Source organism: Mytilus galloprovincialis, chromosome 12 (genome assembly GCF_965363235.1).
Source record: "Mytilus galloprovincialis chromosome 12, xbMytGall1.hap1.1, whole genome shotgun sequence".
NCBI lineage: Eukaryota > Metazoa > Mollusca > Bivalvia > Mytilida > Mytilidae > Mytilus > Mytilus galloprovincialis.
In genome coordinates, this window is record NC_134849.1 from 52,112,879 (window position 1) to 52,140,280 (window position 27,402).

The window sequence follows — 27,402 nt, forward strand, 5'->3', positions numbered from 1 at the left end:
CTTCTTTTTTTAAATCTGTCGAGCTATATTATGTTATATGTGTTTTGTGCATGTTGGCTTGCATGGTTTTGATTGATAAAAGTCAAACACACAAACTATTTCAGGAATTTTTATGAAAATAAAAAAAAAAGATTTTAAAGAAATATTTTGAAATATTTGAAAATTTAAAAAAAACAACATATTATGAGGATATTAAGTTTGCTTGATTCAGTCGTTGAACAAGAGTAATTTTGATGATATAACTGTGACAGTGTCAAACTGAATTGAACAAATGTTAAGGTTTTCATTAGGTCTAGAATTAAGGAAAATAAGTGTGTGTGTGTGTGTGTGTGTGGGGGGGGGGGGGGGGGGGTATCTTTCATTTCTTAATTATATTTTAGGTATTTTTTCTGTATACTGTATTTTGCCATGCCAATTATTCTCTGTTCATTATATTTTAGCTATTCTTTATGTTTAAGCACCCGATTATTTTCTATTCTTTATATTTTTGCACCCGATTATTTTCTATTCTTTATGTTTTAGCACCCTCAATTATTCTCGCTTTTTCTTTATGTATTAGTACCTCATTATCGTTATTCTCTGTTCTTTATTTTTCTCCCTTTCTACCTCTATGACATTTATACTGCACATTTTGACTGTTATTTTCTATGATGTAACCCAATCAAGACCCTCTTTTATCTATCTATGTGTGTTTGTGTTTGTGTGTGTATGTGTTTGTTTTATCTTCCCGGACGAATTAGCAAATAAGACTCTTTGATACAGAAAAAAAAAAAATTAATAATGAAAATCAGACATTGTCGATCTTTGGAACTAAAATTATTCCTCTAAATTAAAATATCTACCTCTCATGTTTTCCACTGCTAAAATCTACTTTATTTTTGATTTTTTGTTGTTGCTGTTTTATTGACGTCATCCACATCTATTGTTCATTTATACTCTAACTGTAAGTAATATAATTATCAAGATATCATATGTACACATAAGTCTACAGTCGTGTATTTAATTTAGCAGAAAATGAGAACGCGCTGATTCGCGAAATAATAATCTTTATATACCTTAAATTACAAACCATACTTTCATAGGAAACATGATATACCGGTATTAAAAAATAATAAAAGACAGGTAAAATCGATCGATTTTAATCAGAGATCATAGTAGACAATATATACCATATGTAAAATTTTACAGCCACAATTATATCTCTATATCTCTAAAGAGAATACGGGTGGGAGAGAAACAGTCTTGATTCCTTATCAAGTTTGGTACATGACATGGCGAACGTTAAGGAAGAAACAGGTAGTTTGGAAAAAATTCCCGATGAGGATGAAACTATTAGTCCAGAAAATGCACCTTCTACGGACGAAACTGTCAATGCCGAAACTGTACCAGTTGCAGATGCCGAAAATGTTTCGCCATCTAACGAGTGTGAACTTTGGGAAAATGAGAATAAAACTGACGAAAAAACACATGAAGAAAACAATTCAGCATTGAATGGATTAGAGAAGTCGGAAGATCCGGAAAAGTCAGAAGATCCGGAACCTACAGATACAGTAGTAGAAGTCAGAAAAATACGAAAGGTAAGATTTTTGTTCTTGAAAGCGATATATGCAATCACGATAAATAATGGAAGTATTCTGAGGTGGATTTAGGGCCCGTTTTGTTGGAAAAACTTGGTGGATTATACAGGGAATCACTGAAGCATGACTTGGGCGGCCCCTTCTTATGCAGTCAGTGGGTCCCACGTATAAAAAATTCAGGTTCAGCCTCTGGTATATTTGTAAACCGCCCCACACATTGTTGGAAATGTCTAACGGTTGATGGAAAATGAAGTATCAGAAATAAAAATCAAGTGATAATTAAAATTTTCTGTTTCGCTAGAGTATTGTTATGCGAATTTAGGAAAGTCTTTTTCAGGTACACTTTTCCGTTTTCAGTTTCCTTCAACTTCCAAAATTGATATGTTGTTAACTTGTGATAAAATTAACATTGATGATAATACGGCAATCATGATTAAAATGTATAATTATGTTAATGATTTTTTTGTTCTATATCACAAGTCACAAATATTTTGATTATATTTTTAATCTTAGCTGACTATGCGGTATGGGCTTTGATCATTGTTGAATGCCGTACAAAGACCTACAGTTATCAATGTCGGTGTCATTTGTAATCATACCACATCATCTTTTTATACATACAACGACAATCTGTGGATCATTTTGACTTACTTCATGAAAACTACAGTGCAATTATGACATAATTTGCGACAATAATACCAAACATGACTTTTTTTGTAACAAATCATGGACGTACATCAGCAAGTTCAATACTTAATTATTTGTAATGACTTCACAACGAACGGACTTCGATAGTAATTGACCGACCTCACCAAACGTTGCATTTCTCGCCAGAGGTGCTCGTCATATATAATTTTGGGTAATTGAAAGGAAGAAACAAAATTATTATTATTTTTGAATATTCAAGAATGATTTTGTCTATATATATATTACATTAATTTGTAGGATCCTTTACTATAGATAATTTAGCTGATCTGTAACAATAACATCTTCATGCCTTACATATCATGTACTGTAGTACGCCGCTAGATTAAAACTGACAAGGAAAGGTAACACACGGCCAGCGAAAGCTCTTTTTTTGAGAGCCCAGGTGGTCGTGTGGTCTAGCGGGACGGCCGCAGTGCAGGCGATTTGGTGTCACGATATCACAGTAGCATGGGTTCGAATCCCGGCGAGGGAAGAACCAAAAATTTGCGAAAGCAAATTTACAGATCTAACATTGTTGGGTTGATGTTTAGACGAGTTGTGTATACATTATGTACACAGCCATGTATCACCATCATTGATGGCGATCCGATGGATACATCTGTTGTAGAGTTGTCACTGACTCAGACGTACTTATAAATATAATTATTTTCTGTGACTGCATATTACATTAATTTGTAGGATCCTTTACTATGGATAATTTAGCTGATCTGTAACAATAACATCTTCATGCCTTATATATCATGTACTGTAGTACGCCGCTAAATTAAAACTGACGAGGAAAGGTAACACACGGCCAGCGAAAGCACTTTTTTTTAGAGCCCAGGTGGTCGCGTGGTCTAGCGGGACGGCTGCAGTGCAGGCGATTTGGTGTCACGATATCACAGTAGCATTGGTTCGAATCCCGACGAGGGAAGAACCAAAAATTTGCGAAAGCAAATTTACAGATCTAACATTGTTGGGTTGATGTTTAGACGAGTTATATATACATTATGTACACAGCCATGTATCACCATCATTGATGGCGATCCGATGGAAACATCTGTTGTAGAGTTGTCACTGACTCAGACGTACTATAAATATAATTATTTTCTGTGACTGTATATTACATTAATTTGTAGGATCCTTTACTATAGATAATTTAGCTGAACTGTAACAATAACATCTTCATGCCTTATATATCATGTACTGTAGTACGCCGCTAGATTAAAACTGACGAGGAAAGGTAACACACGGCCAGCGAAAGCTCTTTTTGTGAGAGCCCATGTGGTCGTGTGGTCTAGCGGGACGGCTGCAGTGCAGGCGATTTGGTGTCACGATATTACAGTAGCATGGGTTCGAATCCCGGCGAGGGAAGAACCAAAAATTTGCGAAAGCAAATTTACAGATCTAACATTGTTGGGTTGATGTTTAGACGAGTTATATATATATCAGAAACACAAAATTCTGGCAGATAGAGTCTAGTTCAATATTTACTGGTCATAATGATTGCCAATGAGACAACTCTCCACAAGAGACCAAAAATGACACAGAAATTAACAACTATAGGTCACCATACATATAAACAAACGGCAACCCCTGAATTACAGGCTCCTGACTTGGGACAGGCACATGTATGATACATAATGTGGCGGGGTTAAACATGTTAGCGGGATCCCAACCCTCCTCCATACTTCATTTTGTTTTCGATAAACACCGGACTAGCGTAGGCAATTCCAGTGTACCTCTACATTTTAAATATGATGGAAATACACCTCAAAATTAGTGTGATGATATTAGATGGCTGCTATAATTAATGTCTAACAGCCAAAAAATATATACATATTCAGAACCAGAATTTAATGTTAATGTAAAACGAATATACCATATTCTAGACCGACACGCTGAGCACGGGGCTACTAAACAGGGAAGCAGTCCACAGGCAGACATGTCACCCTTCCTGGACACATTGTTTTGAATCCGAGATGTCGAAACAAACACGCTACACGAGACCAACGAGGCGGTTCAGACATATAGATCATGATCATTCTTGGCTAACGGGTTCATTAGTCGGCTAATCTCAAGCGTACATAAAACAGAAAAGATTGGTCATTATTAATGATGATATCCAATATGTCGTGAATATACGATCTGAACATTAGACCCTCATTAACTTTCATGTTAACTGTAATAAATCGATTCTCAATGTTATATATTAAAGGTAAAAGGTAAACCGCAAAGCCTATCTCCAATGATACACCAAAATAATTGCATTTTATTTCTAGAATACTATACAGCGCAATGTGTCGTGAATATATACTATCTGACAAATCACACCCTTGTTATATATATAACGTTCATGTTGACTCTAACAATTCTATTCTCTTTATTATATAAGATAAAGCCAATCTCCCAAGTTAGACAAAATAATTGCATTTTATTCCTACAATACTATTACAGTGTAAGGTTGTGAAAACCAATCTAAGCATATTATAACCTTGTTATTGATCAGCACGTGCAATACTTGAACAAGGGCGGTTATTTATAAAATAATCATTCTTAGCATAGCTTTGCTTTTAATCGTGTATACCAAAACTTGAAACCATTTAATAAAGGAATACTACTGAGTAAATTTTGTATTTTTTTTTTATTAATATTGCAAAATTTGTTGCTCATATAGACACCAAGAAAATACCTAAGGTCTTGGGCCTGTTTCCATGAGAATTCCGTCAAGTGATTGATGTTCCTATGACTGAAATGCCGTCAATAGTCCGGTCAAAATAAGTTTTAACCTCAAACTAATTGCAACAGAACATGTTTTAATTCTTATCTATAGGAACAAGTTAAAAAATATTTCTTGCATGGCCTCATTCTGCCGCCGTACAAGATATTATCTTGTGGGAACAATACATTATCTTGTGTGAACAATATACTATCTTGTGAGAACAATTTATTATCTTGTGGGAACAACATTTTATCTTGTGGGAACAAGAACACTTTCTTGTGGGCACAAGATATTATCTTGTGGGAACAAAATATTATGTTGTGGGAACAAGTTAAAAGATATTTCTTGCATGGCCTAATTCTGCCACCGTAATTAAGCCCTTAATATACACAGAAGAAAGTCCCATAAAATTTAACTTGAGGAAAACTCAAAATCTCCATTTTTAATTTCCTATGGAAATTAACATTGGAAAGGGAGATAAGATCGCAAAAATGAGTCTTTTTTGTCAGTTTTTGGTTGATTTTCTTAAAATTTATGTTAAGTATGGTACTTTGATTGGGTAATATGTTCGTATTTGACTTTATTATATAATCTTCTGTTCATGAAATGGACAAAACCAAAGTGTTATGGGTATTTTTATTTTTTTGGTGCACTTTTCCTTAAAGAAATTGGCTTTATGATCATTTTGTAAAAAACATTATGAAAATTTGGTATTGTTTATATCTGTATATTATACTTGTTCAGCATCTACCTTGTTTAAAGAAACTTTAAACCACAAAAAGAAGAATATATGCTTAGTTATTTTTATTAAATTTGATATTCTTTACCTTGACATGTTGAAAAATTCATTAATGGTCAACTTATGAATTAAGAAATTTAGATTATAGCTTGATAAAAGATATGAAAACACCTTTAGAGTTGTTTGTTATACTCTAAAGACGGCTAAGATGTCAAGAATCAGTACATTCTGTTGAATAGAAACCGTAAAGTTATAATTTTGTATAAATTTTAAGTGATATTTCTGCCTTTTTGCAGTGTTATCTCCCTTTGTCAATGCAAATCACTTATTCTCCGTAGGAATTTTAAATCGTGATTTTTTAGTCTTCCTAAAATAAAATTTTTATGGGAATTTTTTCTGTGTATATCTGGGGTTTAATACTAAAGATTAAAACTTTAAAATCTTCTGTTGCAATTACTTTAAGGTTAGGATCTAATTTATCGTAGATTTACTGGTCTACAAGTGACTGGTGTTCCCATGGAAATACCAGCAAGTGACTGGTGTTCCCATGAGAATGCCGTCAAGTGCCTGGAGTTCCCACGAAAAGGCCATCAAGTGACTGGTGTTCCCATGAGAATGCCGTCAAGTGACTGGTGTTCCCATGAGAATGCCGTCAAGTGTCTGATGTTCCCATGAGAATTCCGTCAAATGCCTGGTGTTCCCATGAAAATTCCATCAAGTGATTGGTATTCCCATGGAAATGACGTCAAGTGGCTGGTGTTGCCATGATAATTTCGTCAATTGAAATGGTGTTCCCATGATAATTCCGTAAAGTGACTGGTGTTCCCATGAGAATTCCGTCAAGTGCCTTGTGTTCCCATGATAATGCCGTCAAGTGATTGGTGTTCCCATAATTCCGTCAAGTGACTGGTGTTCCCATGATAATTCTGTCAAGTGACTTTTGTTCCCATGATAATTCCGTCAAGTGACTGGTGTTCCCATGATAATTCCGTCAAGAAATTGGTGTTTTTACTCTCTTATTCTCCTTTAAATGTATATTTAAAAAAAATACATACTTTAACTGATTAGATAATAATGTGTGGCTAAAGTGAATGAAGACCTATTGAAACACTACTTTATTTAACAGTACATGCAGACTTAAAAAGGAAGACTGGATCGGGGTCTCACATTTCTTTGTTTTTTTAAAATTCTATAATACCATTTTTTGTCCATTGTACTCTATTCTTTGTATTTTAGCACCCCATTATTATCTGTTCTTTTTATTCACATTCATTCTTTACTTTTTAACAATTATTCTCTATATTCTGTATGTTTCAGCACCCTATCATTACCTATTCTTTATATTTGAGCATCCAATTATTCTCTATTCTATATTTGTTTGGCCTTTATTCTGTCCCATTTGTCTATAAATCTACATTCTGTACCTTTTTACCAATAAAAAGTAAAATCACAAAAATACTGAACTCAGAGGAAAATCAATTCGGAAAGTCCATAATCACATGGCAAAATCAAAAAACAAAACGCATCAAAAACGAATGGACAAGAACTGTCATATTCCTGACTTGGTACAGGCATTTTCAAATGTAGAAAATGGTGGATTGAACCTGGTTTTATAGCTAGCTAAACCTCTCACTTGTATGACAGTCGCATTCTGTACTCATAAATCTACATTCTGTACTGTTTTACCTATAAATCTACATTCTGTACTGTTTTACCTATAAATCTACATTTTGTAAACCCCACCCAGGCCCTCATTAAGAGAGTGACACATTTTACAGACAATTATAGTCCGTTTGACTTCTATAAATCTTCAAAAAATAATTCTTAAAATTTCATTTTTAAAGATAAATATTTTTTTTCTTCATGTATGTTAATGTATGATATATACGAACTCTGACTATGAATATCATAATTTTAAACCTATAATCGAAAAAGTTACTCATTAGGTCTCTATGTTACTTCAATTTATTTTAATATAAAATACTCAATGGAGTACGTATGAGTAGTGTAACAGCCTTCCATTCAAAACAAAAACATTAGACATGTGCTCTAAACCTGTTTTATTGTACCATGTGACTTTACTCATTTAAATAACTTCATTACACAATAAAATTTACTATTCATGATGACACGAGATCCCACAATAAAGTTACAAAAAGAAGCATCCAATTCTTAAGTGTAGTTGAGCGATGAAGTAACACGGTTGTAAGTTTCAAGCTCTTATTTGATAATTTTGTTAATTTCAACATTGTTCAAGCAATATCAGGAAAATGTTGGTCCGTGTACTTCGTGAGAATTAAGAAATAATTGATGCAAGCTATACTTTATTGTAGTTTTAACATGGGTAGGCATTATATTCGTGATTATTTTTGCCCGAGTGATAATGAAGGCTAAAATAACACGAATATAATGCCTACCCATGTTAAAACTACAATAGAGTATAGCATGCATCAATTATTTCGATTCTGATTAGGACAATTAATATAATTTCTATGTCCGATGTGTATCAGGGTAAAGCGATTGTGTGGGCTCTTCCATGAACCTCCCTTCTTTGTTTGTAAAGAAGCAAACGGCTGGCACTGTGATTTTTCAGAGGGAGGAGTTTTTGAATAGCCAGAATGAACGGTTGTCGTATCTAGGTCAAATATGTCAATTTCGGAATGCAACACATTACAGCCATACTAAATGAATTAGTAACAACAAGTGCATCATTTAAGAGTTAGGAAGTGTTTTAAGTAGTCAATATACGCATGTGCAGATTTTTTTTATTGGATTTAGAACATGGGTTTATCATTCATAAAGCGAAAGAAGCACGTCATATTAGAATACAACATAAACCATGTCATGCCGATCGTATTGCACGTCGATTGTTTGCGTCAACTGCTAATTTATGCAGACGTGACTGTCATGAGTTTTAACATTTGTAACAGTCTAAATTAACGAAAGGAACTCGTTAAGTTTATAGTGTAGTTCATGGTCATACGGACTAGTGTTACTCATAAAATGTCGTGTCGGTTACCATAATTTAAAAGTTTTATTATTACATTAGATGTATGTTTCATTATAATACGCTATTCTGATTGGCTTACTGATATCTCGGGTTATTCCTTAATCAGCTTCATTTCAAAATGATTTGTAACATTCATGTTGACACGTGCTTCTACAATAAGGTGCACATGTAAATAAAGGAATAAAACTTGATAGTAATCGCACTTCTGCGCTTCATACAAAATGTACTTTAGTCAACGATTTTACACGACCCAAATGAATATACAAAAAGAAGCATGCAATTCTTAAATACATAGAAACAGGGTGATAGATAAAATATTTCAAAGAAACACAACCACGAAAGTGTTGTTATGTAATGTAGTTGGAGATGAATAACAGTTCCTCCTACATTGTCATAGTTATAGATTAATATTTTTCTGAGTGATTTTATTTACTTGTTCTTTTGATATTTATTTATTTATTTGTTAGTTTTTTTATTGATACTTTGTTTAACACCAGTATAAGTGAAGTATGGTTTTACATTGCATATAGTTATCAAAGGTACCAGGATTATAATTTAGTACGCCAGACGCGCGTTTCGTCTACATAAGACTCATCAGTGACGCTCATATCAAAATATTTATAAAGCCAAACTAGTACAAAGTTGAAGAGCATTTAGGATCCAAAATTCAAAAAAGTTGTGCCAAATACGGCTAAGGTAATCTATGTCTGGGATAGGAAAATCCTTAGTTTTTCAACCCATCTGGATACTAATATTTGTATAAAATATTCAATTGTAGAGTCAAACTAGAAAGAACAAAATGAAAGAAAGAAGCAAAAAGAATAAAAAGAATAAAAATAGCAGCATAGAGGAAAAGCAAAACGGAGAAAACAATTTGTCAGAAAACGAGAGTAAGCCAAGAGTTAACATTTTAGAAGAAGCACTCGTAAATGTAAATCCATCAATGTGAAATTTTACAAGTGGGTTTCTGACTAAATGGTTTGGGTTTTTCTTCATTGTTGAAGGTTGTACAGTTGCCAATAACTGTTTACACCCACTTCATTTGAACTTTGATGGATATTTGTCTGGTTGGCAATCATACCATATTTCCTTATTATTGTACATTTATTGTTATTTCTCGTTTTATTATTTTTGATAAAGACGACAAGCTTTAATGGCGATGCCCTCTAAGACATTCAATGAAACATACTTTATTTAGGTGACAAATATTGTGCATGTAAACAATTTCGTTTATTCCTTTTGATTTATCGATCCTTCAGTTATTTTGATTTCTTAAGGTCTTATGATGAATTTTGGTCCTTAGTGATAATGTCGATTCAAAATCTTTGTTGATGGGGAAAAAAATCGAAAACAGACTAGATTTACATGTATGACCTTAAATGATTTCAAAATACGTCATTTTTAAGGAATATCGTCCTTATAATCTGTGTATCGCTATTTTACCTATGACGACGTTGTCAATTTCATGTCAACTTCAATGACAACGACACGTGCCCCCTTAGTATCCAGCGATAATCGTTATATCACTCTGAATGATAATTTCCATTCTCAGCGAAGTAGAGTGATATGAACGTCGTCATAAGTAAATTCGGATAAACAGATTATCATTGGTCATCTCAACTCGATTACTTTTCTCACTTTCGCCGTGAGTGACGGCTCAAGCGAGAAAATCAATCTCGTTGAGATGATCAACGATAATCTAAAATTATCAGTCAGCAAGATAAATGGAAAATTTAGTAAAATAGCGATAATTGACATTATCATATACTTAGACTAAATAACATATAAATTTTACCGTATGATAATAGCATTAAATTGGCGTAAATTCCATATTTTTTTAATTGGTGCTTAGCGGGCTGATATGAAAAGTTTATCACGTGCTTCGATTGTTATCACATGCCTTTCCGTAACGTTATCACATGGCATTCCGGTAATACTCGGCCAATTCCGGAAAATACACCTCAGTGCTACGTTTTCAGTGAAAAACATTACAAAGTAGTGTACAAAACAATTACTTGAATACTGGAAAGTATATTGTTTAAAATAATAATAAAAATAAAAAAAAAAAAACAAACAAAAAAACAAATTATTTAATAAATGCATTTTTTAAAGTTTTTCTGAAACATAATTTAGAAAGTTTTTTAAAAAGTTGACTTTTCCAAACAATGATCATTATGTGTATTGTTGAATTATTTTTTTGTAGATTCGTCCATATTAAAATGTTTTTTTTCCTCTCCCTGTTGAGGCATACGATAGAAAGATTTGATATTGAATGTATCAAATTTTGGGTCTGACGGCCGTGAACTTTTTTACTTTTTAAACTTCGGGAACCACGTAAAAGGATCAATATATGAATCTGTTATTTTTCTCTACTGTTGAAGCATATGATAAAAAGATCATAACATGTCATTTTTCATATCGCATGTATTATCAGCCCTTGGGCAATATCAGCCCTCGAGCCATGCGGCTCTTGGGCTGATATTGAACCTAGGGCTGATAATACATGCGATATGAAAAATGCCATGTAATAATCTGATATTATTATATTTCATTTCTTTTTGTATTGTGACATTAACATATCTTTGCGTTCTAATCTTTTTGCTTATCTAAAAGACTATGTACCATTATTTCAACATCTTGATGCATTCAATAAACTTAAACACATTCTAAACCCCATCCCTGAACTTGTTTGTCATATTGGAGTCTTCATTAAACAGTCTTTAGAACTGAGGGAGTCAGACCCGTGTCAGGCAAGGTTATGATGGTGTTTTTTACATACATTTATAATTGAACTCTTATGTTCTATTATTCTATATATTGTATTGTATTATTATGTATTTCATTGTATTACATTGTATTTCATTGTATTGCATTGTATAGTATAAAATTATTGTTTGATTGTATTGCTTGACCCTCATGGGTGTAATTTTGCAATAAAGATTAAGATATAACCCTTGTTATTATTACAGAAAATGACATTGCTGTAGCAGTAGACGCCATAGATAAAATAAACGACGAAGAACAGAAAATAGAAAAACGAAGTTCCCGACGACCTATACTTATTCTAGGTGTTATAATTGTGCTCGTGATCATTGGAGCTGGTCTATTTCTTTTAGGTAAGGCAAAATCTTATCAGATTACAATACATATTTTATGTCCTAATTCTGTCAACAATTTAACTGTACTTTCTGTTTTGTGAATCATTGTCGCGGGTTATTTAATTTGATATCTACCCATAAAGTTTTGAAGGTATATGTGACGTTGTTAATGTCTGTGTCATTTTGGTCGTGTGGACAGTTGTCTCATTGACAATCATACCACATCTTCTTTTTTATAATTATAACTCCTTCTGATGATCCTGTAGATATCTTCACCAGAATGTAAAATGAATCATTTTCATATCCTTGTTGCGGTTGACACTAGATCTGAATGACATACAACCACCATATACAGCGAGCGGTTATTGTAATAGTCTTGATAAAACAAATATTGCGATGCTTTACGAAGAGTGTTGTAGGTTATCACTCACCAGTGCATTCGCTTAGTGGATCATACGAACTTCGCTGTCATTTTTGTATATAAATACTGATAGATATTTACATTACATTTACAAAATTGTATCCTTTCAGATTTTTACTTAGAAATTTTCGGATCAAAATCAGAAGAGATAGCACAAGTAGAAGGTAACCCTGTTTTTTTCCTATTTGAATATCTTGAATTTTTGTTTTGTTTATATTTTTTGACGTATCATGGCAACTTCCAAGCAAGGACCGAAGCTCATAAACTCGTCAGTTAAACGCAGGACTTCGGGAATGTCCGGAGAGCCGACAACCTTGCTTCGCAAGTTGGTATCATGGCAGACATCTCATGATTTAGGCAAAGAAACAAATATTATGTATCATTCTCGAAAGATATAAGATTGATAAAGTTGTTATGATAGATTTTCTTTTATTTTTTGGAAAAGATATAAAAAATTGAAAAACAACACGTTTAATAATTATATGCGTCCGAAGCGCTTTTCTGGATTTACCTTCACCAGGAACGCTCAAAGCCAAACATTATATATGTTGTGTACAAGTTATCGTTTTGTACAAATTATAATTCGTACTTTGACTTTGTACACATTGTAATTTGTACAAAAAGTGCTTGTACAAATTATAATTTGTACAAAATTGGACCTAAATTCACTTAAAACTTGTACAATAATTTATGGTATGGATCTTGTTATAAAAAAGCATTGATACAGTAACACTAACGAAATTTTTTTCCAAGACAACACAATAATCCCTTGTTTACAAAATACAGAAATAGTTCTGTATCATTGTTTGAGCATATGAGTGAATTATGGCATCGATAATTGCACAACATATCTTGCTATTTACATTCCTATTTGCCCTTCCCCTTTCCCCCTTTGCATTCACATGAAAGAAAACCATAACCACCAGTTTTTGAAAGCTTTTTATCTGCTTAGCGAAAGTCCAAGCGCAGAAGGTAATTTTTTTTATTCTATCAGAATTGTCACAAGGGCCAATTTCTATTGGGCTTAAGAACTAACTGGTGTGCATGTACCAATTACAGTTGCTGTCTCTGGGTATGTTTGCATTTTGTTAATAAGGTCTATCATTGGCTATATTAATGTACGTATCATTTTTTTATAACACAATCCATACTATAAATTATTGTACAAGTTATAAGTGAATTTTAGTCAAATTTTGTACAAACTGTAATTTGTATAGGCACTTTTTGTACAAATTACAATATGTACAAAGTCTAAATAAAAATTATAATTTGTACAATTTTTTTGTAGAAAATGATAACTTGTACACAACATATATAAGTCGACATTGAAAATGATATATAGAATTAAAAAACAAATGACAAAACGGTCGACAACGATGTTTTGTCATCGAAATTCTTGCCTGAGGTTAGAAGTTGTAACGAAAAATATGGAAATGGCACTGTACAAAGAAGATCACTAAATTACTGCCCTGTGGCTTCACATGTTAAATTCCAAAAAAATTAGCAGTCACAAGTATTGTTTTCTTAATAAGTTCCACTAGTGTAAATTTACAATCATCGCATTCCAAAGTAATACCCTACGGTGTTTGAACTAAGATACTCAACATACCTTTGATGACATACAAGACTGAGAACTGGTTCCCATAGCTTTGGAAGTACAAAATGATCCCTCCAAAAAACCAGGTAGTTCAGAGACAGTCAAAATCAACCCTGTTCTAAACTTAAACCTTTTTTATTATTCAAAATCTAAATGTGTACTACTTTCCGTTATGTTCTTTCAGACGGGGCCCTAATTAGTGGAGTGACAACTGAAGATTACCTGGATATCACAACAACCAAAGATTCTGTTCCTGTTGGTGAGTTGCAAATTAATTTAGTAACGAACGTAAAACAAAAATCAGTTCAGAAAAACAGCCAAAAAACATTATTTTCTAATGCTGATATATAAGTTATTCACACACATTACATAATGACAATGTTTTTGGCTAGGCTTTTTAATGATGTTAAGATCATAATAATCGTTTATGACTACAATTTGTTCACCTGTGGCAATGCTACATGGAATCTTTTAAAAGTACATAACACATGGTATGGCGTATAAAGATAAGAACACTTTTCATTAAAAACCAGAAGATGAGAGATTTGAACAAATACATTTCCCATAACAGCAAAGAAGGAAATAAAAATATGCATTAGTCAACTATCCGGTAGCAAGGCAAATACATGTACCATAGTAAGTTGTAAATTGTAGAATGGGACCGTTATTAATATCAAGCATTATATAACAGACTTCTGGCATGATATTGAGATATCAACTTATCGAATGTGGTGGAGTTAAGCATGTTTAACATGCATGAATGTCCACTTTTGATGAAAAAAAAACCGGAGATAAAATTGAGAATGGAAATGGGGAATGTGCCAAAGAGACAACAACCCGACTATAGAAAAAAAACAACAGCAGAAGGTCACCAACAGGTCTTCAATGTAGCGAGAAATTCCCCCACCCGGAGGCGTCCTTCAACTGGCCCCTAAACAAATATATACTTGTTCAGTGATAATAAACGCCATACTAATTTCCAAATTGTACACAAGAAACTAAAATTAAAATAATACAAGACTAACAAAGGCCAGAGGCTCCTGACTTGGGACAGGGGCAAAAATGCGGCGGGGTTAAACATGTTTGTGAAATCTCAAACCTCCCCCTATACCTCTAGCTAATGTAGAAAAGTAAACGCATAACAATACGCACATTGAAATTCAGTTCAAGAGAAGTCCGAGTCTGATGTCAGAAGATGTAACCAAAGAAAATAAACAAAATGACAATAATACATAAATAACAACAGACTACTAGCAGTTAACTGACATGCCAGTTCCAGACTTCAATTAAACTGACTGAAAGATTATGATTTCATCATATGAGATAGTTATACATGTATCTTCCTATATAACTATTACACGATACGTTTACACCCTATGTATAACTGTTACACGATACGTTTACACCCTATGTATAACTGTTACACCATACGTTTACACCCTATGTATAACTGTTACACGATACGTTTACACCCTATGAGTTTTTGTCTTTACTGTCCACACTCCAATTGGCTTATTCATTTACTTTAACAGTATATAGAACAATTTTTCTTATAGAGTTTTATTTGAATGTGCTCTTAAATAATGGTTGTCAAGATAATCTTATTATTATTTGTATGCTAAAATGGTTCTCGATCTATAAGCAGTTTTTTTTTTCAAACCAAGCCGTACAGTAATGGGGATAGTGCACAGTTTAACAATACCATGCTATATCTCTAAGAGGGGGCAATGGGGGTCCGTTAACATGTTAACAACACCTCAATTTTGGCAAAAACAGGTAACAACAAATGCAAAAATGCTGATAACAGTTAACACAGTGGGTTGAAAACAGTTAACAGTTTAAATTTATCTCAGAAAACAGTTAACATCACCTTGAAAAAGGCCAAAACAGGTTAACATAAAAAGATATTGCCCCCCTCCTCTAATAGAAGTATATGGATTTATTTCTAAAGCATCAAGATATCCATTAAGTCATATATATCCACAAGGGATCATATAATCTACGTGGGTGCAATCAGCTTTGAGAGGTTACCGTACGACTCTCAACAATTAGCAATAACCGTTATTAAAAAGCGAACCAATTCAAACCTGAAAACCAAAGTCCTGATTATGATAAAACAACAAATTAAATTCAAATATAAACTAAATCAGTTACAGATAAAACAAAATGAAAACAACACGTTATAAATTTTCAAACTCCGGACAGTGATCGTTTCCGTTCCGGAACTGTTTTCCTTTACTCAAAATTAGTGTAGAGTAGTATTCGGGCCCGTATGCGGATCGGAACTGGAACTGCCGGGGAGTTTGATAAATTTTATGTGTCCGAAACTAGCGCTTTTCTGGATTTACAATTTGGAACGTCTTATAGAACGTCGTTCTAACTGCAAATGAAAAGACTACAATATTATTATGTAAATGTTAAACAGCTAATGCACTTTTAAGATGTATTTAATCACGTTATAATGCTTTTAATTGCATGATCTTTTAACAGTGCCAAGTGTAAGGAGAGCACCGATTACAAGGTTCAAACGTTAACAAGCACAAGGTAAGTATTAATGCTTATGAACTATTTGAATGATGTACATGTAGATTGTGTATAAATCTTGTATTTACTAGATTGTGTGCATATTTTCATATTCATACACGAATTTAAGTGTTTATGAGGACTTTGGCTGTCTATATAAAAAAGATGTGGTATGATTGCCAATGAGACAACTCTTCACAACAGATGTTCTCTACAGTCGAGTATATATTCGTATGGCAAATTTTAAGATAACTATAAATATAAATGCGACATCAACATAAGAATTTGTGCGTTCTATGTCATATTAACTTCTGCGTATAAGCCACTGATCTGTTTAAAAATTTATAGAAAAAATATACATAGTAAACAATAGTTCTTGTTGCACAGCGTCAACATAGTAACTCACAAATACATGATTTCAGCTCTATTCTCCTTCTGCGAGAAAAAAATTCTGATAGGAAGACTGAAATTATGTTTCTGGATATCATATTTATTTATCAACAATTTATGAAATGCGGATTTTTATTTGCTATGGGCAACATGATGGGTGCTTCCAACCCAACAGGAATTACACACTCTTCTGAATAATCATCAAAACATAAAGCATTGAGATATAACATTTTTTATTAAAAGACTAAAAGTTAGAAATAATATCTTTCTATAAACCAGTGTCATATTTTTGATCGTAGATGATTGCGAATTTATTTTCAGGTTATTTATATGGCAACTAGTACAAAATCAAAACTACAGTTCAAGAACTTAATTGATGTTGTCCTGTGTCCTGTATTTAAGAACATATTTGTATCTGTACGACACCGGAAATGAACTCATGCGATTTTTATATTAAAAATCAGGTGTGTGTGGCAGGAGTAGGAATATTTGTCTTCTATACAGACCGACTTTCAAAATAGAATTGAGATTTTATCCTCGGTGTGATGACGAAGAATTATTCAGATTTTTGTGACTCGTTCTAGGTGTACATTATATATCTTTCTACTAGATTTCAAAGTAAAATTGAAACCAGTGCATATGATATTTGAGTCCATGGGAGTTCTTTGGATCTATATAATAATCCCGTTAATGTTTATGTGTATTTGATATATATTTTTTTGTCCCCCTTTGTTTGTTCATGTTATTTGGAACTCTTAAGACTAGGTTTTGGACGTTCGACAGAAGCTTATGTTTTAGCTCTCAACACTAGATAATTGAGGTATCGACCTTAGAAATTTGGGATCTATGCACAAGATGTCTGATATCTCGAAAGAAGGCGGACTAACTTTCGAAACAAGACGTATGAACGACATGTATTGACCATTGATCGATTATGTTCGTTTCTATATTGCGTTTGAAAATACCGCTTAATATTCATTATCTTATAAAAGCTGATCACAATTATAATCGACCCAAGTATAAGGATGTATTGATAGTTCCTTGTGAATTTCCACTTTCCGGGTGTTGATTAAATATCAAATATCAAAGACACACTGATAAGTTAATGTTAATTTTTGACAAATTGCCATCTTTGTAATAACCACTCTTAGACTAGTAAATAACGTTTGGATTGATATTCAGCCAAAATAACCTTGTAACTCGGTATTTTTTGTTACAATACTTTTTGAATTCGTGACGTCCGTACAACTTAATACGAATCTTAATTTTGAACTATTTAGTAATGTTGACATCTTTGTCCTCAAACCTCACCCTATTTGTAAAATAATAAGTATTACTATCTTAACTTAGAACAATATTGGAAGAGAAAAAACCCATAAAGCTTGATCATTTCTAATGATGTATCAGCAGATAATGAATTTTCAGACGAAATGTAACGATTACACATTCGATATTTCTGGATAAAACCTTTGGGACCTAATGAATACAAATTGGGCTTAATTTGCTATTTGTGTTTTCATTGTCTGTTCATTGAATTGAAAAAAATTAACATGTATACCTATTTTATGTTGAAAATTTATATTGTGTTATGACTTTTTTACCGTACTGTTCAGTATCTATGCCAATACGCGTGTCACTTGAAAGTCAGAATTTTGTCTATCTGTCGTCAAATATACGTAAGGTAACGTGATAAAATCTTCTTGGAATGTCAAACAAATTATAAATGTTAACCTACTTATGTATATATTAAATAAAATTTGGGGTTTATACATGTCAAACTGTTTATTCTTTATTTGTATGTTCATTTGATAATTGGTTTTTTTTTGTGTGTCTAACATAAAATAAATGTTTTATTGTGAGCCCATTTGATGGAAAATAAAATATATTCTTCTTCTTGTTGTTCTTTATATCTATATGATAAACGATAAAAAACGATAAAAAAATTGAAACGCTCGACATTAAATGAACCTTTCAGCTTTGTTTTTTTTGCGCTTTGTATTCACTGGGTTTACTACAACTATATGTAGCCATGCACTTCTGATATTATATTTAGATATTAAGTTGTATGATGTGAATGTATGCTGGGCAAGATAAGTTTGTCAGAGATATATTTGTACTGTATAGTTTAAAGTATGAACGTATAATATGAACAATGAACTAGTATATATTTGTTTAGGGGCCAGCTGAAGGACGCCTCCGGGTGTGGGAATTTCTCGCTACATTGAAGACCTGTTGGTGACCTTCTGCTGGTTTTTTTTTCTATGGTCGGGTTGTTGTCTCTTTGGCACATTCCCCATTTCCATTCTCAATTTTAATGAAAAGTAAAACCACAAAAATACTGAACTCCAAGGAAAATTCTAAACGGAAAAACGACATAGAACGGATTTGTCCTTAATAATCTTTTGAGAACAGAGTTCGATGATACATTTTTGATAAGTTGTAACATTTTGAAATATTAAACACAAGTGACCAATTCAACCTTTATTAAAGAAAAGGTATTGAAAATTATTAGAACTTTCATGAATAAATGTTTAGAGCTAAGCAAACAATCAAAATAGTGCAGGAATGGTTTAATGTAACCCGTTAAGAATAATTTCCCCATAATATTTTATATAATCTGTTTTTTACTGCAGTTTAACACATATGCTTATGACTCCAGTCTGGCGGTGTCCATGTGTCCGAAGATCATAAAATTCTGTCGATAATCTTTATATTTATGTATGATTGTTAAAATCAGTTGTTTCTCTATATCATAATACTCGTTTTAATTAATTACTTTGCTCATCATATGCCCTTTTATTGGAATAAAACTCCTTTATCTAATGTATATCTTATAAATTACCCACGAACTTAGTTCTTTCACTAAACAATTCAAAATTTGGTGACTATGTGGAACACATCTATCCAATCGAACTAGAGATAAAGGATACTACAGATACAATTAAGTCGGCTTCATATCTTGACTTACATCTAGAAATTGACAATGAGGGTCGGTTGAAAACAAAACTTTACGACAAAAGAGATGATTTCAGCTTTCCAATTGTGAACTTTCCATTTCTAAGTAGCAACATTCCAGCAGCACCTGCATACGGGGTATATATCTCCCAATTGATACGATATTCCCGTGCTTGCATTTCCTATCATGATTTTCTTGATAGAGGTTTGCTGCTCACAAGGAAGCTATTAAACCAAGAGTTCCAAATAGTGAAGTTGAAATCATCCCTTCGTAAATTTTACGGACGCCATCACGAGTTGGTTGACTGTTATGGAATAACCGTTTCACAAATGATATCGGATATTTTCCTTACGTCGTAACTACAATCCCCTTCCCTTTCATGAATATGACCTACCGAATTAGACTATTTACCGGATTTGTAATCACATAAGCAACACGACGGGTGCCACATGTGGAGCAGGATCTGCTTACCCTTCCGGAGCACCTGAGATCACCCCTAGTTTTTGGTGGGGTTCGTGTTGTTTATTCTTTAGTTTTCTATGTTGTGTCGTGTGTACTATTGTTTTTCTGTTTGTCTTTTTCATTTTTAGCCATGGAGTTGTCAGTTTGTTTTAGATTTATGAGTTTGACTGTCCCTTTGGTATCTTTCGTCCCTCTTTTAAAATGATCAATGTTTAAAATCAGTAAAACACGTCAGAAATACTCTGGCTGACATCTTGTGTTTTCCTTGTAAGCAGAATGTATATGTATCTAAAATATTGGAAACTATTGTTTTTGAAAATGGATACTTTTCTTCAGGCTTTTAATTAGTTTCCTACTCGTATCCATGCTTTTATGAGAAGATTGAAATTACATTCACGTTTCCATTGACAACTATTTATTATATTCTTTAAATATATAGTTTACATGTATGTATGAGTAACATGATAACTTATATAGACAAAATCAATTATAAATGAAGGCAATGAAGTAGTTACAGCCCATATACTTGAGTTTATAAAACAGCTAGATAACATTCCTATTAGATATGATTACTTAAGATTTGTAGTTTTCTTTGGTAGCAGAAATTAAGCGAAATATATAAAGGAACATTCAAAACTCGAGCTGCCAAAGAGAACCTGGAAAAACCGAGGAAAAGACAAAAGAGTCGATAAACTTTTTCATAGAAAACTGTAAAGAACGGACAACACGAACCACTAAAAACGTTAAAGAATGGGCAACACGAACCACTAAAAAGCGTTGAACGATGAACGTTTTGTATGCAGCGAACCAGAGTTATAAAATCGAGAAGTGATAATGGCGTGAATGCGGATAACATATAAGCTAAATGCATAATATTCATAGTATAAGTTTGCTTTACATTATTCTATATCAATTTAATGTGTTTGAGCATTTGATTTTGACATTTGTCTACGAACTTTCCGTTTTGAATATTCCTAGGTGTTCTGTATTTTTGTTATTTAAGGATGTAGACCTTGGTTAAGGGAAATAACTCTTAAAATCATCAGTACGTTTGTGTCAACCATTTTCAAAAATATATTCTAAGCTTCTAGGTTACATAGATTATTTTCAATCCGTTTCAGGTAAATGCTTAAAATACATTGATGAACTTGACTTTTACAAACGCTTAACTGATTTAAAGAGTTATCTCCCTGAACCAAGGTCTACCACCTTAAATTTAAATGTAGTGATTTGTATTTGTCTAATGACTAAGGTTATTATCACGTTTCTGAACACTTCCAAACATCATCTGTTACTAATCGCAACATGCCAAAGATACATGTATGAAACCAATTAGTTCAGAATTTAAAGGATTAAATTGCTCACAATAAAATAAGATTTATTTCTCATTTCATTATATGTAAACTGCCCATGTCTGTTTTCTAAAAAGAAAAAGAAGGTATAAATTAGTGACGTTTCATTTCAGTGACAACGTTAGTTTACAACATGATATATATTTATTCTTAGGATTTATAATTTCTTATGATAGACAACATACATTATTGAATAGTTTGTTCAGTATTCACGATTATTATATGGAAAAACATTCCCTTAATTTTGCTTCATTCTAGTTATTAGCTAATCAAGCAGGCAAACTTATCAATCATTATCACTGTGTTATATTTAGTTTAATGGGTAATTACAATGTCAGATTCATTTTTACATGGAACCACCTCTGAGATGATATTGTTTGATATTTGCCACCAAACAACAACACCACATACCTGTTATAAATGAAATCAATATGTCAACGTTATAACTGGCTTTGTTTCGTGACAAATATATAATATGACAACAAATTAGTGCAGTTCTAAATCGTGATTGAGTACATTTTTCAAAGGGTACATATTTAGCTTTTCATGTATTTTTCTAACAAATGGTAAATTTTCGAAAATCTCTTGTTATTTAATTCGTAAATATATGCACCCTAAGAATATGATTAAATGACGTCTACACCAATAATATCATTAAAAAATTGAGGCCTCGATAATGCAACAGCCCAGATGCGTCGATTTAGTTTCGAATGCTTGCTTTTACAAAGGATATTCAGAGGCCTGTACCAAGTCAGGGATATGACAGTTTGTTGTATTTGAGCTTTTGATTTTGCCTTTGATTAGAGACGTCTTTTTTAATCTTTATCGGAGTTCAGTATTTTTGTGATTTTACTTTTGTTCAATTGCAATTCCAATTATTTTAACTGTTAAATACATAGCCAGAAATTAGTAGTGGTTTTGCTAATTAATATTCATAATATGTAAATGAGAATTGTACCACGTGGTAGTACTTTGAACTGGACTGGCTTGATAGGCTTGATATCATTAAAATCTTTAAAACACGGATATTATAAGTTGCCCGTCACAGAGTCCTTATTTACAATCACTTTGATATTTCCGTAAAATTGTCAGGCGGTCAAAATCAAAACAATGAACTCGAATTCAGTGAATTTTTCGTGCTTTCGTGAGTTTATTCTTCTTGAAATAGTGACATTTTAATTTTACGTGGGAACCTAGAGTTCAACGACTACACACACAAGGTTTGGACTTGCTTATTCTTTGGAAATTCAAGTTTCATATTTCACCCCGGGAACCTGTTTTTGTAATGACCTTGTAAGCCAATTTTCAACACGAAGTTTGAAAATTTGACGTTTCAGCCATTTTAGCCTGTATTTTACACTGCAATGTTAAAAGCCTCTCGCTTCGATTTTTAAAATAGCTCAGGAACCTGTATTTTTGCAACAACAGTCATTATGTTTCGTTTAAATGGTGTATATTGTTGTGTATATTCATTTTCTGCCCCGGCAACCTGTCTATCACTTAAATTAAAATTAAAACAGACATTTTTTCAAAATTCCCTATCATTTTAATGTAATTTCCGTGACCCGTATCCGATTTCTTTAGTATAATATTCAAATAAGCAAAGTGGCGTTGATTTCTGGATATGAGAAACAGACGAAACGACTAAGGTGCTAAGAAAAGGGGCCATCTTAACCTTCTTGAGCACCGGTAATCCGCCGTGTTGCTCATGGCAAGTAAAAGACAGTCCTGTTATCGCATTCGATGATGTCATAACAAGAGAAAAGAGGACTGGATAGTACCTGCGTTTTATTAGATGCTCAACTGCATATTTCTCACAGTCAAATGACCAACAAATTTTATAATATTTAGACAGCTGATGTTATTTATTTTCTAAAAACACATACACTTGTGTTGGTTTGCCATACTTACAATCGTATAAACCTATTGAATTGACAGTTACTTTCAAATGATTATTTTAACGGAAAGTCCTTTATTAGAGGAGTAACCTGAGTAATTGACATTAATTATTTCGGATAATTATAATTTACACCAGTAATGCAGAATTGTACTGACAAAAACCAAAAGTGTCACTTACATTATTCACATAAGTTATGCGGGAATATACTGACAAACACATTTGCCATCAAAACAATGCCTCAAACGATCGGGGCACCACCAGTCCTGGGTATCTAGGCATTCCTGTTTACTGGAACATTCTACAACAATCAACATTATGTTTATCTATCGGCGTTGCTGTGTATTCCTTCTTTTTTTTATCAACAAAAAATACAAAATAAAATTCAAAACGCTCAAAGGCAAATAATGCATAAATATCGATTCTTTTAACTATATATGATGATTACATAGTTTAAGATGAGGTTCGTGTTGCTCAGTCTTAAGTTTTCTATATGTGTTGTGTAAACTATTGATTGTTTGTTTGCCTTCTTTTCAGCCATGGTGTTTATTTTTGACGTTGTTGAAATGTCTCTCTGATAACTTTGGCATCGCCTTAACAGAAAATTTCAATGATACTAACTTATTTATCCAAATTCAATGTTGCTTTTTCTGATGTAATAAACGTGTCAACCATGGATTAGTTTTAAAACAATAAGTCCATCTAACTCATGACTACTTACGTGAGTCGTTTAATTCACACACACAGATTCCGTTCTGGCTATCGCACTGCAATGTTGATTCACTGTCACAACTGGTGTGAGCACAGTCTGCAATAGTCGTACAACCTTCTCCATTGACGAGACCTACACAAATATTTAAAATCATTTTTAAATTCAATTTATTGTTATGTTCGGTATACCCTTATTTAAAAAATAAAATTAAAAAAACATAAGATTTTTAAAATTAATCATTCAGTTTTTCTTCGTGAGAAGTAAACTAAAGATCAATAAAAATAATGATTTTGTAAAGGTCTTATTAGAAAGTATCGGTGGTAGCCATACAATCTATATAAATATTCGTTCGATACTAGAAAATTTATCATGTTATATATGTAGTCAATAGTATATTATAATGTATATGTAATCATTGTAATGTGATATACATCTCTTTCTATTCATTAATTATACACTTGCAAAAAAAGAACTAAACGGACATGAAAAGAACAATTAGAATCGTGTTAAATTCACTTCGCATGGTAATTTCAACTTTAGTTTTAGATCAAATAATGATTTTATGAACTGGGCTGCGTTCAATATCGTAGCTGCTACGTAGCGCTACGTAGATTTTGACTATTGAACGTGTAGCTGTATACTAGTTGTTACATAGATATTGATAGCAGCTACGTAGCTGCTACGATATTGAACTTAACCCTGGAAAGGTACAAAAAAATGTACCGTGTTAATCATTCCTGTACTGAGGCACTACAACGGGGTTAATATTACAATCGAGGACTAATAGTCTACCGGAAGCTGTACCAACTAAGTTCGGAAAACAAAACAAGTTTTGTGAGCATTTATTAGCAAAACAACATAAAACAGCCAAACTTCGCTGAAGCTCAACTTAATCTGAGGTAGATAGTTTTTAGCCTAGGTTCAGGTTGTTAAAACCTCAGTTTAATTTTTTTTACAAACAAATGCATAGTTCAAATAATGGCAGTATTGAAATACTGAATACTCGTTAGATGGTAGCCTAATGGACTGATGATTGTCCATCAGCATTTGCAAAAACACAGTGATGGTAGTCAAAAGTTCGAAAAAGGGGCCTACATCACTGTAAAATGTTTTTGACAATAAAAACTGGAAGTGTTTATAAGAAAACCTAAATTGGTATTAAAGAGGATATCATATATATATATATATACAACTCGTCTACACATCAACCCAATAATGTTAGATCTGTAAATTTGCTTTCGCAAAATTTTTGTTCTTCCCTCGCCGGGATTCGAACCCAATTTACTGAGATATCGTGACACCAAATCGCCTGCACTGTAGCCGTTCCGCTAGACCACTCGACCACCTGGGCTTCACACATAATAAAGCTTTCAGTGTCCGTGTGTTACCTTTCCTCGTCAGTTTTAATCTAGCAGCGTATTACAGTACATGATATATAAGGCATGGAGATGTTATTGTTATAGATCAGTTCAATTATCTATAGTAAAGGATTCTACAAATTAATGCAAGATACAGTCACAGAAAATAATTATATTAATAAGTACGTCTGAGTCAGTGACAACTCTACAACAGATGTATCCATCGGATCACCAGCAATGATAGTGATACATGGCTGTGTACATTTTGTATATGCAACTCGTCTAAACATCAACCCAACAATGTTAGATCTGTAAATTTGCTTTCGCAAATTTTTTGTTCTTCCCTCGCCGGGATTCGAACCCATGCTACTGAGATATCGTGACATCAAATCGCCTGCACTGTAGCCGTTCCGCTAGACCACACGACCACCTGGGCTTCACACATATATATATATATACGAGTCTAAATTGAAAACTACGTTCAAACTTATGATTGCGTTGGATAAAAACCGCAATTTTTATACGTGTACACGTAGAACAAATTTCGTTGTAGAAGGGTCTAAAAACAGCACAAACAACATTTTCCAAAAGACCAAAAAAGTGAAAAGTATATTTAAACAAGACGCATTTGACTAACAGGTCGAACAACTGATGTTCTTTAACCCTGCTGACTGCCATTGGCGATTGCCAAATAAAATTGATCACAAGATGTAACAAAATGGATCTTAATATCAACGTTCGTTCAGAAAAGATAAACAGATTTTCAATACGTTTATATATATGTCTCAATGAGTTGAAATGCTTATAATTTTACAAAATGACAAGGATAAGGTCCAATTGTTTTGCTTAGTTTTTAGTTTTCTATTTTGTGTCTTGTGTACTATTGTTTGTTTGTCTTTTTCTTTTTTAAGCCATACTGTTGTCAGTTCATTTTCAATCTATGAGTGTAAATGCCATTCTGGTATTTTTCGCCCATATTCTTGAATCCAGTAGAGCCTAACCCTTTGATATATAAAAGAATTTCAGTTAAAGTTAAGCCTATACAATTGATAGTCTCATTCTGTGTTTTTAAAAGTCAAGTTATTGTCTAAAATATTATAATAAAAGAAATTCATGCTTAGGTGTATCATATACATAAAATATCCAAATAAGTTATTCATTAGTAAATATATTCTTACCAAAAATCAGGACAGCTAGAAGGCAGGCAGTCAGTTTATACATGGCTATGCCTTATGTCGGAATAAACTAGATAAGTGATCTATCTGCTTTTGTCTTATTAAATCGTGACAACGTTTCAGATTCTTCATATCTACTTTGCCCTCAATAAGGTCAAGATTTAAGGTCAAAATAAAATTTTAAATACTGATTATTGTGATTGTTACAGAGGATGATAGTTCATTCTCAGTTCATTGTACTAAATTTGGAGATTTTTTCTTCGATGTTACTGTTTTGATAATCCACTGGCTCGTACAGAAAAGATAAACAAATTTTCAATACATTTATATTACTGAGATAAAGCTATAAATTACTTATAGACTTGTGTTAATCCTGACGTCGTCTAGATCTAGTATGTTATATAAATATGTTAACGTGACAAGTCTATACGCCAGGTTACAACACACGAGACAATTACATTAACTATTCCGGAGAGTGGCCTACAATAGAGATATCGTTCATGTTCGAGATTTAGGTCTTAAAGTTCAGTTAGAATTCAATATATATTATAAGGAAAGTTCGAGTTAACACTTCGAAGTGATATGGAGATTAAGTAATATTTTGAGATAGAATCTAAGATCATTCGAGTTAAAGATTTGAGTGAATTTTATATTTTGAACTTTGAGATTGAGAGTTAATATGAGTCCAAGAAAGTAAATAATTAATAAAAGAAAGGGATACTGGCA

General features: G+C 32.8%; 1 protein-coding gene and 1 long non-coding RNA gene across 3 annotated transcripts; one reads left to right on the forward strand and one right to left on the reverse strand.

The window, feature by feature from the left end:
- Positions 1-1,140: 1,140 nt before the first annotated feature.
- LOC143054195 (uncharacterized) lies at positions 1,141-18,181 on the forward strand. 2 transcript variants are annotated; one of them, XM_076227120.1, is made up of 7 exons: positions 1,141-1,577; positions 9,514-9,625; positions 11,705-11,851; positions 12,365-12,418; positions 14,036-14,110; positions 16,342-16,395; positions 17,229-18,181. In XM_076227120.1, the coding sequence occupies exons 1-6, from the start codon at positions 1,272-1,274 to the stop codon at positions 16,383-16,385; spliced, it is 738 nt and encodes a 245-aa protein (XP_076083235.1). In that variant the 5' UTR covers positions 1,141-1,271; the 3' UTR covers positions 16,386-16,395; positions 17,229-18,181. The 2 variants fall into 2 exon arrangements, with proteins under 2 accessions (XP_076083235.1, XP_076083234.1); XM_076227119.1 differs by having other exon boundaries at positions 1,142-1,577; positions 17,086-18,181.
- Positions 18,182-21,543: 3,362 nt separating this feature from the next.
- On the reverse strand, positions 21,544-26,806 carry LOC143054196 (uncharacterized). Its single transcript, XR_012971593.1, has 4 exons — positions 26,680-26,806; positions 24,153-24,275; positions 23,612-23,732; positions 21,544-21,603 (listed from the first exon to the last, which is right to left on the reverse strand). It is a non-coding gene; the product is annotated as an uncharacterized LOC143054196 (long non-coding RNA).
- Between the last annotated feature and the right edge of the window lie 596 nt (positions 26,807-27,402).

Bases quoted from the DNA above. Each gene is read 5' to 3' on its own strand.
- LOC143054195 (XM_076227120.1), top strand. From the start codon at position 1,272: ATGGCGAACGTTAAGGAAGAAACAGGTAGTTTGGAAAAAATTCCCGAT. The intron at 9,626-11,704 runs GTAAGCCAAGAG...TTATTATTACAG, and splicing joins CAATTTGTCAGAAAACGAGA to AAAATGACATTGCTGTAGCA. The intron at 14,111-16,341 runs GTGAGTTGCAAA...ATCTTTTAACAG, and splicing joins CAAAGATTCTGTTCCTGTTG to TGCCAAGTGTAAGGAGAGCA.